Source organism: Camellia sinensis, chromosome 14 (genome assembly GCF_055761805.1).
Source record: "Camellia sinensis isolate YWXY chromosome 14, ASM5576180v1, whole genome shotgun sequence".
Taxonomy (NCBI): Eukaryota; Viridiplantae; Streptophyta; class Magnoliopsida; order Ericales; family Theaceae; genus Camellia; species Camellia sinensis.
This window is the reverse complement of record NC_138974.1, coordinates 93910514-93929615: the sequence shown is the minus strand read 5'-3', so window position 1 is coordinate 93929615 and position 19102 is coordinate 93910514. Positions and strand designations below refer to the sequence as shown.

At 35.2% G+C, this 19102-nt stretch overlaps 1 protein-coding gene across 1 annotated transcript; it reads right to left on the bottom strand.

Moving 5' to 3' along the window:
* Positions 1 to 7846: 7846 nt before the first annotated feature.
* On the bottom strand, positions 7847 to 18674 carry LOC114308899 (mRNA-decapping enzyme-like protein). Its single transcript, XM_028254596.2, has 8 exons — positions 18246 to 18674; positions 18130 to 18170; positions 17922 to 17971; positions 16187 to 16331; positions 12596 to 12652; positions 11516 to 11642; positions 9152 to 9622; positions 7847 to 8120 (listed from the first exon to the last, which is right to left on the bottom strand). The coding sequence occupies exons 1-8, from the start codon at positions 18402 to 18404 to the stop codon at positions 8064 to 8066; spliced, it is 1107 nt and encodes a 368-aa protein (XP_028110397.2). The 5' UTR covers positions 18405 to 18674; the 3' UTR covers positions 7847 to 8063.
* Between the last annotated feature and the right edge of the window lie 428 nt (positions 18675 to 19102).

Sequence of the window (19102 nt, the reverse complement as noted above, 5' to 3'; positions counted from 1 at the left end):
ACAATCATTCATTACTCAGCAAAAAAAGAATTTTTTTTTATTAACTACATTAAAAATACTCAAAATTACATTGAAAAATAAATGACATTGTAAAATTAAAAAATACATTCTCTCTTCATTATTTATCAGGAGGCAGGAAAAAATAGTAATTTGAGTTGTTGACATGTGTGGATCACTTGGCGAAAATCTCATTTTTGCACATTATATAATGCGCTTTCGTTTGAGGATCCAAATGGGAAATGTTCGTAATCATTATCAAATATTTTTCCTTTTTGAACTAAAGTTCTCTCATCTCTTGCAAATATTCGTCCTTTTTGATCTTCAGTTCTTTCATCTCCTTCAATGTTTGAATTCTTTTTTCTTATCTTTCAACTTTTTTCAATTCTTATTCACCCAAAAAAAAAAACTTTTTTCAATTCCTTCTCAACAAGGTGTTAGTTAAATGTTTCCAACAAATTGTTATATTTGTGGACTTCTACTTGAACAGTTTCACTTTTTCAAAGCAATTCTTTTACAAATTTCTTACCCATAGGCCTTGTACCCCTTGCAGAGAAATACAACCCTCATTGATTGGATTATTACCAACACTTGAACTGTTGTCGTCTTCAAGAGAAATGTAATTATCTATAGGGGATTCAGGAGCTAAATTAGGAAAAAACGGTGTATGTATCCTTGACTTTACTGTGTTTGTAAGAGTTACATCTTACCACCTGATATTGTTTTGCAAGATTGGCCAACAATATTCAAAAGCAAAATGTTTGTTTTCATATAAATGGTGTAAAAGTTTTGCTTAAAGCATCTGTATCAATAAAATATTAAATTAAGTAATTAATTAATTTGTATATGAGACAAAAAAAGAAAAAAGAAAAAAAAAACTAACATAATAAATGAAGATGGAATCTTACTATATTAATTTAAGACATCCCACTTAGGTGTAGATTTTCGACTTGCACTAAACACCCATGAAATTTATTAGAATATTTCATGATTATACCCCATCGAGATTGAATACACTTGTGTTATTAACTAATTTGTAACGTCCTAACCATTCACATGTCATCGATATTGTCCGCTTTAGGCCATACCGCATGGATTTGTTCTTCCTAGTGGGTCGCCCATCCCAGAACTACTCCAGCCTAAGCACGCTTAACTGCGGAGTTCTGTCTGGGATAGGTGACCCACTGGAAAGAACAAATCCGTGCTAGCGTGGCCGAAAACGGACAATATCAATAACGCGTGAAGGGTTGGGGCGTTACAAATGGTATTAGAGCCGACTCTCCGAAGTACCGAGTGTGGGCCTCTAGCGTCTCTCGGTGTATGTGGGCAGGCTTGTGAGCTGGCAGGCTACTGCATAGAGACGTGCAGCCCTAAAGGGGTTGGATTGTAAGGTTCCAGTGTCCCACACCGGGAATGGAAAGGGAGTTTCTAGGCTATAAAAGTAAAAACTTGGACCCTTATATAGTATCGAGGCCTTTTCCCGAGTGGTGAAATCTCCAATAGAACTCCACAGTTAAGCGTGTTTAAGTTGGAGTAGTTCTGGGATGGGTGACCCACTGGGAAGAACAAATTCGTGCGGGCGTGGCCCAAAGCGAACAATATCGATGACATGTGAAGGGTTGGGGCATTACATAATCATTCTGAAGTGAGCAATAATTTTCATAAATTCTTCCCCAATAGTGAGCATAAGATTGTGAATTGCCAACAATTGGATCTTCAGAAATGTGACGCCAAGCTTTACAAAGTGTCACATCTTCATTAATGGTGAATGATTTTTCTCTCTTTGTTTTTGATGAACCTTCCATAGTGATTATGTGAAAAAACTATAAATAAAAATGTAATTTGGGAGGTTTGTTGTGAAATGAAATTGAGAAAAAAGATTTGTATTTATAAAATTATAAAATATAACAGTTTTTTTTCTTCTAAATATAGCCGTTGAGAATTTTGAAAATTTTGACTATTTATGAAATATGACCCTTTTTTCCCATTTCACTTGTGTTTTCATCTCAAACCAGATCATCTCTCTAGAATGATCCAACGGTTGATTTTATAACAAGATCTCAGCTGTTGATTGCATAACAATCCAACGGCTGAGATCATCTCTCTAGAAAAATCCTATATCAAGCCATTTCTCTTCCTCTATCCTCAAACCGATCGGTGCTGAGATGGTGTCTCTTCTCTCTCTTCCTCTCTGTGTGTCTTTGATCTCAAGAGGATCTCTCTCTTTCTATTCTCAAACCAGTCAGTTGAGAAGGTGTCTTCTCTTTTCTCTGTCTATGTCTTTGATCTCAAGAGCATCTCTTTCTCTCTTTTTCTGTTCTCAAACCAATCGGTTGAGATGGTGTCTTCTCTCTCTCTCTGTGTGTGTCCTCAAATCGAGCACTAATCACCGATCTTCAATCTCCAAAACCAGTCTTATCTCTCTCTCTTTCTCTCTCTCTCTCTCTCACTCTCTATGTGATTTTCATCACTACCACTAGTGCCGATCTCCGAAACTTGTGATGACCGGTTCCAAAGCCGTCTCATTTCTTTTTGAGTTATGCTGGGTAAGTTGTTGTTGAAAATTCTTTTTCTAAATATTTTCAGTTGCATTGTTTCATTTCCGAGTTTCTTACTTGTCCCGGAGGGTGTGAGGTCAAGTTCGGGATGTCTGGAGTGAAGTTAAAGTTTTTCCGGGATGGAAGGCTAGAGCAGCACGTGCAGGTCCTTGGGCCGCACGTGTGGGAGAGGGGCCGCACGTGCGGGAGATCAGGCTGCACGTGCGGGAAGCAGGGGAGAGGGCTGTGTGCACACTGTATAAAACGCAGGTGCAGAAGTGGAGCTATGGGAGAGACCGCACGTGCGGGGGTGAAAGTCGCACATGCCCTGCATGTGCGGGAGGGGAGGCCACTCTGCAAGTGCGGGAGAAGGCGCCGCAAGTGTGGCCAGACGTGTGTTCAGCCTCGTTTTTCGTACTTTCCAACTATATTTTGCTCTTTTTGTCCCATTTTCATCCATATCTGAATGTACCTCTCTCTCTCTCTACAATCTTTCTTTCTTTTTCTCTCATCTCTCTCTACCCAAACCCTTAAAGCTTTGTATTTTCTTTTGATCTCAAGAATCCATTGAGATTTTGGTGCTAGTCCTTTATACCAAAATGATGGGCATATCGAGGGCTTCGTTTTGACCGGTGGATATCGAATTCTGGCGGAGTTGATTTTTGGGCTTTTCTCTTCTTCTCTCTTGAGGTAGGGATTCCTTTGATCTTTTTCAATATCTCTTTTATAGATAGACATAAGGTAGGGTTTAAGGTTTGATGTTGAGGTTAAGATTTGTGAAATTAATTGTTGTTGGGTTGATTTGGGAAGTGGTTTAATTTGTTCATGTTTAGAAAGTGATGAAGCCCTAAATTTCTCTTTAAATAATGCCCAAAATAGCAAAAAGGGGGTTTGAAATTGTGAAACTAATCATATTATGAGCTAAAGGGATTTTAACAAAGAATTATTGATTGAGTTGAGATTAAATTGGTCTTATGATGTTAGCATTTATCTTGTGTTGGGCTGCCCATATTATAGTATAACAAATTGGTAATTGTAAATTTCAAAAAGGTGTTAAATCATGAGATTAAAATGTTGAATTTTATTTTTATTTGAGTGGGAATTGAGTGGGTCATGATTTAGTTATCCATGGATTGGGAGTTTGGTTAATTGAAGGAAAATAGTCTCATTCTATATATACATATATCTATATATGCAGTCGGTGCATTGTAAATTGGAAATTTTAGAAATTGACATTGGAATGTAGAGACAATTATAACTCTTTTGTAAATTGAGAAAGAGCCTTAGTAAAAGTTGAAAACCTTGGAGTATCATTGTTGTTGTTGGGCCTAATGCCTCATAAGAATTGGATGATTGTATTTTATGCATTTAATACATATTGCTTAGAGGTTTTGTCCTTGGTCATCAGTGGAGAATGACATTGTGAATGTTGAAATGGTTATGTGTCTGTAGTACACTCGAGTTGTCTGTGAATGTTGTATAATGTGATGGTTGGAAAATGTGTAATGCGTTGAGAATGAGCGGTACCATTACTTTCCAACTAGCCTGGAAAATTGGTTGCGTTGAGAATGAGAGGTGCCATTACTTTTTAGCTAGCGCCTAGAGAATTGACAGAGGTACCATTCCCTTCCAGCCGATGTCTGGTAAATTGACATTTCATTGTGGAAAGATGTATCATTGGCTTACCATTGGCTTACCATGCTTGAGGCAGGTAGAGCGGAATTTATTTATTATTAATGCTTCAGTATATTTGAGTATGTTATGTGTTATGATGGTTGTGGTTTTTTTTTTTTTGAAAGGCTGAATTGCCAATTGTAGAAGTAGATAGTTGTTGGGTGCTTGTGTGTTTCCTTTTGTACTAAAGGTATACTTGCATAGGCATGAATGTGTGAGAAATAGACGTGAGTAATGTGTTGGGATTATAAGTAATGTGAAAGATATTTGATACTCGTAAACATATTTTTGAAAAGTCAAATTGAGTGCAAGTCTAAAAAGGGTGAGAAAGTATAAAAGGTTTTTGGTAAAAGTCTTGCTTCAAGAATTTGTTATTTGTCATATAAAATTTGGTAAATGGTGCTAAAATGAAGGAAATGCGAGTTGTCTACATTAACAAAAGAAATGAATGTTTTTGAGAAAGGTATATATGTATGTATACTTTGGTTATAAATTGTCGCATTACTTATACGGTATGAGACTAAACATTCATAATCATAGCTATCTATAGGTTGTTATTGTTGAGGATCATGTTGAGATCCCTATTGGACTATATGTTCATCTCACGTTACTAATCTTTTTCAGGTGAACATGGAGAAGTGTTTCAAGGTCATGGATCTTCCTTACCTGTTGGCTACAGGGCCTTTATTTGTGGACGGAATGCCTTTTTGTAAAAGGGTCAAACCCTTTCTTTTACTTTTAAAGATGTAAGCCTTCGGGCAATTTATTTGGATATACTCCTGTTGCATTCATTTATATTCGAATAAAAGAATTATTATTTATGTGGGGACATAATTTTTGAATGACAACACGTGACCGAGGTGACACCGAAGTGTCAGCCGAGGTGTCACGTGTCTTGGTCATGATACCGAGATGATCTCGGTTAGGCCGAGGTTATCTGCGAGAATACCAAAATCCGAGATAAGCGGATAAGGGACAAGAGTCCTAGAATGGAAGAAGACTTAGTTTAGGTAAAGATGAGACTCTTAGAGAGTTTATCCTAATTCTACTAGGAGTCCAAGATTAGCAGTAATCCTAAGTCCATTAGAGCTAGGCTCCTATTGGGACTAGGATTGAGTTGGTTATAAAAGGGAGGCACCCCCATGGGTCTAAGATATTGCTTTTGATATTCTGTGTAGTGAGTTAAGCACTATTGGTTATCTTTGAGAGATATTGAGTACTGGCTTGATCGTCGGAGTACCCCCGGGTGGACGAGCCACCGCCGAAAACTCTTCTTTTTGTTGCAAGTCGTTCGGGCTTAACCTATTTTGCCGGTGCTCTCCAGTTGGGTACCTGTTTGGCAGTGTGGTCAGAAAATCACCCACACAATTTATGTATTCCTTGTAAATATAACGAGCTTTTGTATGCTATCTCTGAAATTGAATTTATAATAATGGTTTGGTAATGGGATCCGAGTAATAAAAAGTGGGGCGTGACAAAACCAGTCTTCTCTTTCTCTCTCTGTTTCAATGGAACTCCAACGTTTGACTGAACACCACTGTTTGGACTTCAATGAAGCTCGATTGGTTTGGGAACGAGCTCTACAAGTAGGGGTGTGCATAATACCCCCGAAACTGCCAAAACCGCATCGAACCGCACCGCCAAGGCAAATTCGTTATTATTTGCCAATCGAACTGCCGGTTTTTGGTAAGAAAAATGGCAAATTCTAGTAACACTTTTATCAATCTGTTGGTTTTTATTTTTCTTCCAAACCGCACCGACCCGCACCACTATTAAATCATCTTTTATAAGATTCTAAAAATTCTTTTTTACTTAAGTTTGCTTGTTATTCTATACCTTAAAATATAGTATTACATTACTGTTCGAGGGGAATTCAAGATATCAGTAATCCAAAATAAAGTTGGATTCCAATTCACTTTTCAATCCTTTTTTTTTCTGGCCATGTTGCAAACTTGCATCAGCTCACTTTTCAATCTAAATACTTTTCAATAGTAAACATTTTCAATATATTGTAAACCCTGAATGATATTAATTTTATGTATTGTATTTGATCATTGTAGCTTTCACAGATGCTTATAATGAACTGATGGCATGGTTGTTGATATTTTCATGTTGTTACTACACTTGCTGCATCAGAAGAAAGCTTCACAAGATGCTTAACATCACGGTATCTCTCGTTTTTTTTTTACTCTTTGATTTAAGTTTTGTAATTTGAATTATATTTTTTATAAACCGTCAATCCGCCCGAACCGCCAAGGCAAATCTGCCATTATTTACCAACCGAACTGCCGGTTTTGATAAGGAAAATGACAAATTCTAGTGACATTTTTATCAATCCACCACCCGCCATACAATTTCTATTTTTCTCTCAAACCGCACCGACCCGCACTGCGCACATCCCTACCTACAAGTCGATGAAAAAGAAGCCCTAGAGGTCGGTCCAAGTATTTATCTTCTAAATTCGTTTATAAGATTTATATAAATTTGTGAAATTTAGGTTGATTTGTTCTTGACTAATTTTTGGGTTTGATTTGTTCTAAATTGATTCTGAAATTTGTGTGATTTATTCTAATTTTTTGTTCCTGATATGTATGAAATTTGTGAATTTGGCAACTCCTTTGATATTTGGGTTTGATTATCAAATTTGGAAGGTTTTTCTATTGAATGAATTTTGTTTTTTTTCAACAGAATTTGGAACCAAAAATCTGTTGACATTTGATGATGTGACATTTTTGGCACCTGCTATTCAACCTGCCAAATTTGAAAATAGAAATGACATATGCTATCTTTGGCAAGAAAAATAATAGGTCATTAGAAAATCTTTTTTTTGTCACTCGTCAAACTATAGCTTTAGCAGCTCCTTTAACAACACCATTGAGCATCTCCAATGGTGTTGTATTTTTCTTGTCGAAATCAAAATTTAGTGACTAGTTTCAAATTGATGTATCCAATGATTAGTTACCTCTCATGTTAAATTATTTTATCATCAAATTGCGTAAAATTTAATAAAAAATTTGGTAAAAATGTCAAAATTTAGTAAGAATTTTTCTTTATCCGTATGAGGCTCACAAATGGCATTTATATTTCATACTCTATAATAAAAAAAAAATGACATCATATTACATTTTAGCATATTGTTAGCGGAAATTTAGGCCAAGTTTGGCATCCCCTATATAATCCATCTTTTTATCTTTTTATCTTTTTTCCATCACATCACCTCTCTACTTTTCTGCACATCTTTTCGTAAAAAGACAAAAAGTGCACTTATTTAGATCATCCCAAACAACCCATAGTCTTCATATTGTTATTTTGACAACAACTATTAAAAACGCTTAGCTGCGCGAAATTGATATAGTAGGTAAAATCATCCTCACGAGCTTTGAAACAAACTGGTGTAATTGAATTTTATTTGACCACGTACTGGATTCATGTCTTCTAATTCTGTAAGTTTATGGAAAGAGATGGTTATTTCATTTTCTTTTGTAGGTAAAATAACCACCCAACACAACACTTTTTCAATCCATTTTCTTTTTTCTCCAAGATCCAGACAAAGAATTGCTATATTTTTATGATGTTCCAGCCAACTGCAATACAGAGCTAACTTCAATGAATACAAGCAAAGAAAAGCGCAACACCGATAATGCAATTCTCACTTTGGAGCTTTCACAAACTGATAGCAATAAGACAGAAGTATATGCTACAAAAAGCATACTCCCCATCACCCAAGCCAAATGACAGCGAGTCAAGTCTGAGTGCTATACAGACAGGTCATATAACAAGCTTCAAAGTTGTTGGGTCAAAGACTACTAAAGAATAGACGGCAAAACAATCAAATAAATTGGTTCTTCAAACTGCTCAGGAATTATGTGCATTCAGTAGCGCCTGGTAAACCATGTCGATGAATTGATTGTCCTGTCACACAAACAATGGTTAATTAGATAGATAAGACCAATGAACAAATGAGGACTAAAGATAGAGTAAGCATCCAAATAGATCTGTACAGGCCTTGCAATCTACCTCAACTACCAATTTTGGAACTTAGCCAATGATAGCAATCAGAGTACACAAAGTCCAGTCACACTACCGCGGCCAATCTTGATTATCTGAACATATGGTTGCTTGATCTGACTATTCCACTGAATTTAACGTGCTGGTGACATAATTGAGGTTCACACATGCCATCCTAAAGGGAGAGGGTGGGATAACAATTGATCCCAAAACCAACCCATATAAAGAGACTAATAGTCTCAGCGCACAAGAAACTGATTATAAACATTACCCGAATGTCTGTCCAAACTTGACCTACTAGTTTTTTTTTTAGAGCTGAAAATAATTCGGACATTCGGCAAATATGTGTCCAGCGTTTACATATACATGAAAACATTGCAAGTTTAAATAAAATAAGTTGAGAGTCAATAAAAAAATCCAAATAATGTGAATTTATAATTGTTAATATCTCCGCCTTTAATTTTTTTAAAAAAATAAAATAAATTAAACCTAAAACTTACAAGGTGGGTCATGGCACAGCAGTAAGGTTGCTCCATTGCGGCATGTGCATCACAATTTCAAACCACAGAAACAAGCTTTACAAACAGGAGTAAGGTTACCTACACTAGAAAGTGGCAAAAGCCTCTTGCACTAGGACTGCCCCCCCCCCCCCCCCCCCCCCCCCCCCGCGTAAAACCAAAAAATTTCAATTTATTTATTTTTGGTTTTTGAGCTACAAAGATACTCTCCAACGTTAACTTGGACTTGAAGAGCACCTCCCACTCAAAGGGTGGCATCACATACTAATCATGACAACTGCTGGTAGCGTCAATTCTAACAACTAATAACAACAGAGTGCAACAATTTGTTCATCCCATGCCGGAAGGTGAGGGATAGATGGAAAGTGAAAGGATAACTTAAAAGGTAAATGATTACAAAGCTCAGAAAAGACATACCTGAACAAGTATCTGAAAGGCGTCACGGACTTTATCTCTGCTAATAACAGGACCATAGTTTGCAGCAGGTACGGAAGTTGGAGTCAGAGATGGTGGGGGTGTGGGTGGCGGAAATGGTTGAAGCAATGGAGCACCATAAGGGCGTTGGAGACTCGCAACAGGCTGAAGTGGAGGAGCAGTAGGCATAGATGGAGAGACAGGTGGCATAACTAATGTAGAAGAGGAAGGGGGAGGACTGAAAAACGAAGATGGCTTTACAAGATTAGTGGCCTGATTGCTATTGTTGCTGATTTCAGGGGTATCAAGGAGAGGCATTAAAGAAGTCGATGCTGAGAGAGGAGGAGATGGCATCTGGATGGTTGGTGCAGCTGGAGGAACGCTGGGTGGACGGGAAGGTGGGATCACTGCAGATAACTGGTAAGGCTGTCCGGTCATTGCTGCATTTGAAACATTCCCGATAATCATAGCCGCCTGCAAACACACAACTGGAAATCAAACCACAACCAAACAATTAAGTCCTAAAGAAATTACTTCATTTAAGTGAACGACATTCTGCGACAGTTAGTCAATTATTATCCTTTAAAACATCACAATGCAACTTCATATCTTTCAATTAAGTATCATTTCAGATTATACAAGTCTTCATCGGTTATAAACTTGTAAGAAAAATATGGCATGCATGCATGCATGAATAGAGGGCTCTAAAACACAGCAGAAACAAAAACCTAAGATGTAGAAGAGAAGAAAACAAGAAGGAAAAATAAAAGCACATGAAAGACACATCAGGGCTAAAGTACATCCAGCAAAACATTATCAACACAAAACTCAATACTTCACAAGGGAAATCTTGAAACCCTCGTCCTCGACAAGCCCACCTTACAATGAAGAACATTTAAATAAATGTACTCAATGCAAAGGGAAAGTTTGAAAAGGATAAACCATTCCCATGCAACTTATATCTTCGGATAAAGATTTCTTTCTGTCTTTGGTTATAAGAAAAATATAGTGTGCATATATAAAACACAGAGGACTCTGAATACAATAGAAACAAAAACCTAAAATGTAGAGGGAAAAATGAAAAGAACATGAAATGAAACGATGGGGCTTAACCACATCCAGCAAAGCATTATCAACAGATAACCCAAAATACTTCACACAAGAAATTCTAGAAACCCTTGGCCTCAGCACATCCGCCTTTATTAGAAAGAACTCCATTTAACTGCAAGCATCGGTGCAAGGGAAAAGTAAAGGTTCATTTATCAACCCCATGTAAAATAGATGTGTAACCAGTAACCACCAATGACCATTTTAACTTGTAAAGATTAAATAACTTTCATATAAAATTTCTTATGTATCCTACCTAAGACATGTTTTCCCAATATTTTGATGTTTTTTTTAGAGATCTAGACAACCATCTTGTTTCGTCTAGAATTAGGAATTACTCAACTCAGCTCAATAAGTTTCTGTTCCAATTACGGGGTCAGCTCATTTCTTCCAAATGATTCTATTCAAAGCCATATTATTTTGGTTCTATTCGAAGTAATTGCTTTTCATCTGTTTTTCCCTTGCTAAATACTAGCCAATCATAATCCCATCCCCCTTGACAGACAAAAAAATTTGTTTTTCACTGTGTTTGGTTTCAATTTTCTGGAAATTGAGTTTTTTGTTTTTTGTATTTTTTTATTTTTAGTGAATATTTTAAAAAAATTTAAGCATTTTTTTTTACTTTTTTATATGCACCTTACTTAAAAATCAGATGTATCTAAAAAGTAAAAAATTTAAAAAATATATTTTAAAAAATCAATAAATACACAAGAATACGAAAAATGTACTGAATTTTAGTATTTTTTTTTTTTTTGTATTTTTGGTATTTAGTGAATTTTTAAAAGATTTTTTTTACAAATATTATACTTTTTAAGTGTATTTATGTTATGTGTATCTAAAAATTAAAAAACAATTGCTTAAAATGTTAAAAAAATTCAGTAAAAACAAAAAATACAGAAAATAAAAAGTTTTAATTTTCCAAAAAGTGAATTCAAAAAACTCAAACCAAACAAGTTGAATTATCCATAAGAATAATGCCTCAATGTCTGAACATAAAGTATGTATGCACATATAGCAGTCTATTTCTGAAAATATCAACACAGAGAGAGAAAGAGAGCACTAAAATCACACAATTATTTCCTGAATAATTGTGAACACAAGAATAAAAATAAATACAGCAATACGATATCTTTCGATGCAGTATAAAATTTGTAACATAATAAGACAACTGCATATTACAGGTAAATTTCAGACAGGTTTGAAATATAAACCATAATATAGTTATGGGGTCCAAGTTACATAGCTAGGAAGAGTGCTTACGCTGAAGAAATTCACAAAGGAAGGGTCATCAGTAACATCTGTAACGTTAGTGGTAGTTGATGATGATGGCTCTAGAGGACCGTCCATTACTGCCATAGTTGGTACTGCTTCCAGTTCTTCAAAATCACTGCAGTGAAGCATATATAGACGGAATTTTCAAAAAATAGTAACCAAATATTAAAATCATGCCACATGTCAAAATGTATGTTTGTCATAAGGGATGATGGCAGCCAACAACCAAAGTACAAGATACAAGGGATTAAAAAGCATTGACAGCAGAGAGTGAAGGTAAAGCCACAAGAACATAAGTAACTCTTTACTAACACGATATCTGAAACTAAAAAAGACAATGAACTAGACTCGGAGGCATTACACATTTGCCACCATAAAACCCACAACTTTAGATACCATCAGCTTGAAATTTAAAGCAGGAGCAGAAACAACAAACTAGCCACTCTGCAAGTACTCTACAAAGAAAACACATGCAAAGGCAGCACACTTAATCACAACATAAGGAAATAAGAATAATAGGCACAGAGGTGCAGGGGGAGCTAGGCTAATGTTTGAATAAAAACCTCTCAAGCAAGGATTTAGGAAATAGAAACATGGAGTGTCACATTTAACATAGTTTCTGGCAATATGATGATGCTATTGCACTGTGAAGGTGGTTTGAAAAAATTATTTGGAAGGCGTGCCAGTGTCGACGTGTCAACGTGCCAGTGTTGCATGTCTCTGCTACTTAGTCTGGTGTCTCAATTAGTTTTGCAATTCTATTATAGAATTAAATTTGTTGCACTACTTAATAAGGTCTAACCAATTCAATTATGTATCTCTATTTTTATTATGGTCAAAATGCAATGGGGTGTCACATAGATTAGATATTATAAGCTGAATGAATTCGTGCACATAGCTATCTCAAAAAAATAAATAAATAAAAAAAAAATAAAACAAAACAAAACAAAGAAAATCTTATGAATGGCAAAATGACTAATCAAATATTAGAAAAGCTCAAAAGAATAAATGAGCACTTCTAAGAACCTAAATTGGTATGTATAGGAATGGGCATCAATCATTTATTACCTTCTCGTTGGAGATACGTTCGACTTTGGAGGCACCTTGGAGTATGCAATCAGTATCCTGCTCATACACAAATGCAAATAACAACTCAATTCAACAAGCCATTATCCCAAGGGATAAAGAATCAAATGAATATGAAAATTGGCTTTCCCCACATATAAGTTATTAGCTATAGAAGGGGACAAAAAGCTACTAAAAGCTCAACAATACAACTACTTTTTACAGCTCATGATAATATAGGGAAAATGTACAACGGATTGGATAAAAAAAACTACTAAACACAAGTATTAAGCACCACTCAACCTGTGACATGTATAGAATTTGAAAGTATATCTTTTAATAGTGTACAAATGACCAAATGAAGGGATCACATCAATTAAGCAAGCAATGCTGACAAGGGAACATGGATATCTTTTCTGATAGAGAAAAAACACACAATTTCAAAGAGAAGAAAACCACATACATACAACCAACTTTCTACGTCCAAAATTTGTACATCTACTAAATGATGAAACGAAAGAAGTTAAGTACATGTAGCGAAACTATGTAAACATTCTTGGATGCGTTTATCTTATCTAAATCATTTACACAAAATTCACATAAAATTATGCTAAGTTCACCTCGGTTTTCTTTTTTGGTAAGTAGAAATTTATTAAGAGATACTTAAAATGGGGATATACTCAAATGTATATATCAAAGTGAAAACCTTTTTTTGGTAAGCATGCATTTTTATGGAAAGAGGCACACACCAAGGGGGTACAGCCCGTATACAAAAGGAGAAAAAGATAAAGATAAAGATCTATGCCGATTGTACCTTAAAACTTTACTCGAAGGACACTACAAAATCCAAAACTTTGTTCAAGGAAGGATCAACTCTACCCAAAAGCCAACTGTATGAAAGAGATAAAATCATACTCCTCAACTTAATTAGAAATTTAATCCCCTCAAAAGTTCTCCTACACGTCAAAGTAAACAGCACCAAACACCGTGTTTCCTACTCTTCCCAATGTTTGTTCCCCTAGTATAAATACAATCCATCATATTATTATTATTGGAGAGTCAAAACCTCTACATCTCTACAAAAATATACAATACTCCCAAAAACAATAGAAAGGAAGCAAAAGAGAAAGGAAAAATTCCAAAACCCACACACACACACACACATATATATATATGAAAATAAGCATAATTCCCTTCAAGAATAAGCCATTTCTCACATTAAATTTTTTTAATCCTGTCTTTCCACCAAGGACACCAAAACTTGCATAATGGAGTAGCCTCCCAAAGCCTTCTTATATAATCCCTCCAGGCAGCCTCTGTCCCAAGATGCAAAATCCTCCTTAATAGTGGTAGGCATCACTACCAAGGACACCAAAACTTGCATAATGGAGTAGACTCCAAAAGCCTTCTTATATAATCCCTTCAGGCAGCCTCTCCAAGATGTAAACAGCTCCTTAATAGTGGTAGGCATCACTCAACAACCCCATCTCCACCCCCCCCCCCCCCCCCCCCCCCCAAAAAAAAAGACCACAAGAATAAGATTTCAGACTCTCTTATCAAGCCTCAATGAAACCCTTTCAAGGATGAATAACAATGAAGTCAACTCATTAAGCCTCACCTCATTAAGATGTCTAAGGAAATTAAAATCCCAAGAAATAGGAGCCGAAGAAAACAATGTCATAGAAACAATGGAGACATTCAGAGAACGAGTCAAATGATATAATCGAGAAAACAAATAATTAAATGAATTCTTCCCAATCCAAACATCTATCCAAAAACAAATATTCTAATAAATCTTGAATAAGAATCCAGCCCTTGAGAAATGAACTTTCAAGGAGAACAAGATTTTCTCCCATTCACCACTCTTGACTCCCACCCATCAAGGAGAACAAGCCTTTAGTTTTTCTGTAGTTGATTAGAAAAAAAATTCTTTAAAAAAAAAAAAATTTGTTTATAGTCCTCCATATCTAATACTTACAAAATATATTTAAAGTTATTAGGGGTAAATACTTAACGTAATTCACACCTTTTTGATTTAAACTTTGGATGTATTTCACATGATCCCTCTATGGCTTAGGTCAATGACTAAAGTGCACTGTCAAAATTAACAGGAGGTGCAACTCACGCCCCTTTGTTGAGAATGAATTATTTTTTTAGACAAAATAACCCTTACAAATCTTCAAAATTACAAAACTATCATTGCCTTCTTCCTTTCTCTCTGTACTTATTATCTCTCTCACTTCCCCACATAACTACCCCCTCCTGCATAGAGACCTTGAGGCTTGGTATCATCCCAACCTACAATAGAGTGAGATACTTCAGAACTTGTTATATTGCAGTCATGCAACAGTGACTCAATAGCAAACATGTGACTCGAATCAACTCAGTAACTCAATCACTAGCATTAAAACGAGAAGTACTCTATCATTGAATCTGGACAAAGTTGCTAAAAATTTACAATAAACCCACCCCAAAATACTATTGAGAATCAACAGTCATTGAAGGGTACAAAGTCCCACGTATAATGAGCAGTAGGAACCACTAGAATTGGTTGGTGGGTCAAATCTACGTCATGCCAAAGGCATTCAATGGCTATGTTAGGGACTCTTGAGTTGGTCGTCACTGCTTCTAGCTACCACATCCCTCTACCTCAATATCTCACATTTGTCTTAGATGTAGACAAATGAGGGTGTGGAGGAGAAGAGATGAGTTGTCATTGAGTGTTGCTATGGGAGGGGGATGGTAGACAATGGTGGGGCAAGGCAGGGGAGGGAAATATATAGAGGGATGCCCTAAACATAACAAACACACTAACTCTTATTATGTCATATTCAGAGGTGAGGGTGGGAGGGGTGTCTATAAACCATAGGGAGTTAAGTGCTTATTTTAGTGTTAGGGAGTTATGCACATGTGGTCCAAACCACAAAGAGGTAAAGTGAAATTTACCATTAAACTTTAAATCTTGAGAGTTCTCTAATTCAATTTTGCCCAATAAAACAAACATTTTCTTATTTGTTTCCTATATGCTTTCTATAATAATATGCAAGAGATTTCTATTAGTTCTTTTCTTATTTTTTCTTAAGTTTGAATTGAGCATTCACTATGTTTGATATGAGTATCCATTGAAGCAATCATATATGTTTCTCATATGCTTTTTTACGGATTTTCATTATTTTTTTTTTGCAAAACTTTCTTGTTAGGATTATTAGATTTCACATTTCATTGATCCTTTCTCACTTCCCAATTCCCCCATATAGTTTGGTCATAATCCCTCTTCTACTTTATTAATTACGGCATAGTAAAGCATCCCATACCCATTTCAATTAAAAAGGGGCACTTCCCAAACCACCAATTTAGTCAACCAACCACATGACAAAATAACATAAATTTATTGCAACCAAGGATATATATACATATATATTGATCAGTCAATATCAACATAAGAAAATTCAAATAAGTAAACTTTTCTATTAAGACACAAGAAGTGAAAATATTATGCATGTATAAAAATCCATAATCTGCACATGCTGCAATTGTAGGAAGACACTAAAAAAGTAATTCATATGAGTTGTAAATGTAGGGAAATGAAAATACCTGCTAAAGATATTAGCAACCTCCTCACATTCTTGTTTATTGTAAAACCATATACCATTTACTTCTTGGGCCGCATTTCGATATAATAAGTATGGAACCTGGACTTCGTACTCAAAATCACCCAAGAGATTCTCTACCAAATTATCTGCTCATAAGTGTTAATGGTTCATTATAATGCCACATGATCGTACCAAAGTGTTGACATGCACTGTATAAGGTTATTATTATCCTTTTGACTTTAATAAAAGTCATGCTGATGACAGGAAAAATAGAGGGTAGCAATTAAGAAAGAACACACAAACACACACAGACAGAGAGAGAGCAAAGAACAAGATTTCTGTGTAGTTTTATAATATGAGAACAGTGGCTAAATAATGAAATACTTATCAAATTACCAAAACATAATTAAGGGAAAGGCATCGTTGGTGTCTAACATTTGAAAGCGTACATTTTTTTTTGGGCATGTCCTAAGATTATCTGGGGACAAGTTTTGAAAAAGTAAATGTGAGAATTCAGTTGTGCAACAAAAGAATTCCTGACAATTGAATCATGAAAGAATGAAACAGTGTATATATGAGAAATCAATAAAGATTTATATGATGCCACTCCTAAGTTTTGCAACTTAACAATGGGAAAGGAGGTATATCAAAAAGTCAAAATGATAGAGATATTATCTAATAGCACCCAAAAAAACAATCGATTTGCAGTCGTCTTTTTTCCCAGAAAAAATAATCTACTCTACATTTGATCAAGGATATAATTACTTTTCTTTTTTCATTTAAAAAAGTAAAATTTGCTAAAATGCAAACCAAGTGTTACAAAGAGGAAAACTGGTGTAGACCACACTACATGGATACCAAACCAAAGTTTGCTGTGTCAAGGGCTATACATGCTAAGTCAAATTAATAAAACTCATATCATTTTTTACTACCACATCTCATGTCAATTTAAGTCTTCCTCTTCTCCTAATATTTTTATTTAGGGTGATCATGTCACTTTTTCTAACCGTTGCATCTACAAATATATGGATGGAAACATTATAAAAGCACAACATACAAAAGCTTACCTTTAATGTTTAAAATTCCAAACTAAAATATTCAAACCTTTCTGTCAGATCACTAAAGCAGAAGACTTCAATTTCCACCCACAACTTGTTGAAATTTCCAAAGTAGAGTTAATGGGTGGATGCACTACGCATCAATCATGAGGATGCAAAATAAAATCCAATTGATAGGCATGAATTTTGAAACACATGATATATTGCAAGAATGGACAGACTTGATTGTCTCCCTATTTAGGACAACATATGCTACAACATACGAAATCTATTTATTTTCCCTTATTATTATTATTTTTTTTTTATAAAGAAACTGTGAAGTCCGTAATAAATAAGACTTTGAGAATGCCCATAAAGAACACAATTTTGTGGTGGCTACATGATATCCCACTTTTGTCTCTAATTGAGACAATGGAAAATGCTAGAGGTCCCAAATTTTCTACCCATGTGAGACAGTAGTCATTTGTTTAGTAGAAAATTTGGTGTCCCTAGCATTACCCTTGAGACAATCCTTAAAATATTACTTTAGGTAATTGGTTTTAAGCAGACTCAAATTCAATTACTAGCAACACCTACCTAATGCCCATACCAAGAGAGAGAGAGAGAGAATCAAAATTTGAATTGCATTACACTAAAAACAGCCCACGCAGTCGAGGGAAATAAAAATGAGAAACTAACCTGTATTTCTCCTGTTCATTACTATAAACTGGAACCGAGGTTGAGTGTTCCTGAAATGATCACAAGATTAAAAATGTAACATAGACAACAATAAAGATCAATCCCAGCTACATAAAACATCAAAATATACGCCAAAATCAACTCTAAACGCACCAAAACCCTAGAAATACAATCCAAAATTCAAGCTTTCAAAGGACCCAAATCTCACCTCTTGACGACAAACAAAGAGCCTTCTACATCCTTGCGACTCTGCAATTGAATGAAAATCATAAAACGAATAAAAATACAATAAGAAAGTTAGTATGAGGTCGATATGAGGAATACCCATTGGCTTCGATCGATGTTGAATTCATATAAGGTGACATGAGCTGCAGTGATGAGAATTTCTTCGACAAAGGGATCGATTCGCTGAAGAACAGTCAGATTAAGGACTTTGGTGCTTTGCTGGTCCAGATTCGGCATTAATTTGCCATTCTGAGACATTTTTCTCTCTCTCGATAAATGTATATTTTGTAATTATTTTTATGTACAAACTTATATATATATATATATATATAAATCTATCGAAAGAGAGAAATCATAGAAACCCTAGGTGGGTGTTGAGTTCTTCAATCAGGCGCGCGCGCGTGCCTCTCCCTCTCTCTCTCAGTAGAAAGAAACACAAAGGATTCTTCTCATTCACGAGGCCTCTCTGGCTCCTCTGTTTTCTATTGAGAGAGAGAGACAGAGACAGAGACAGCTGTGCAGTAATACGTGACACACATATACATTAGCATCTACATAGACTAGGGGGTAATTTGGGAAGATTGATTTTTTAGACAACCTTTTCTGTTTTTTTTTTTTTTTTAATTTTTTTGACTCACATTATCTATTTATTTTTTTATATAAAAAAATGTAAAAAATTAGTTTTTTATCATCATCTTAAAATACCACTTTACTACTTTAATTTTTGGACAAAGTTTGCTTACCAAGGTGCAAAATCACTCATAATCTCATTATATCAAAATTAAATTTAATATTATTACAATAAATCATTATATATAGTGATATATTGTTCATAGATTATGTAATATTTTATTATTTATTTTTAAGAGTGACCAAATATCTTGTTAGTTATTCTGTCAAACATCTCGCTGAAAGATCGACTACTGCACTAATTTTTTTAAAAAATATAAAATATA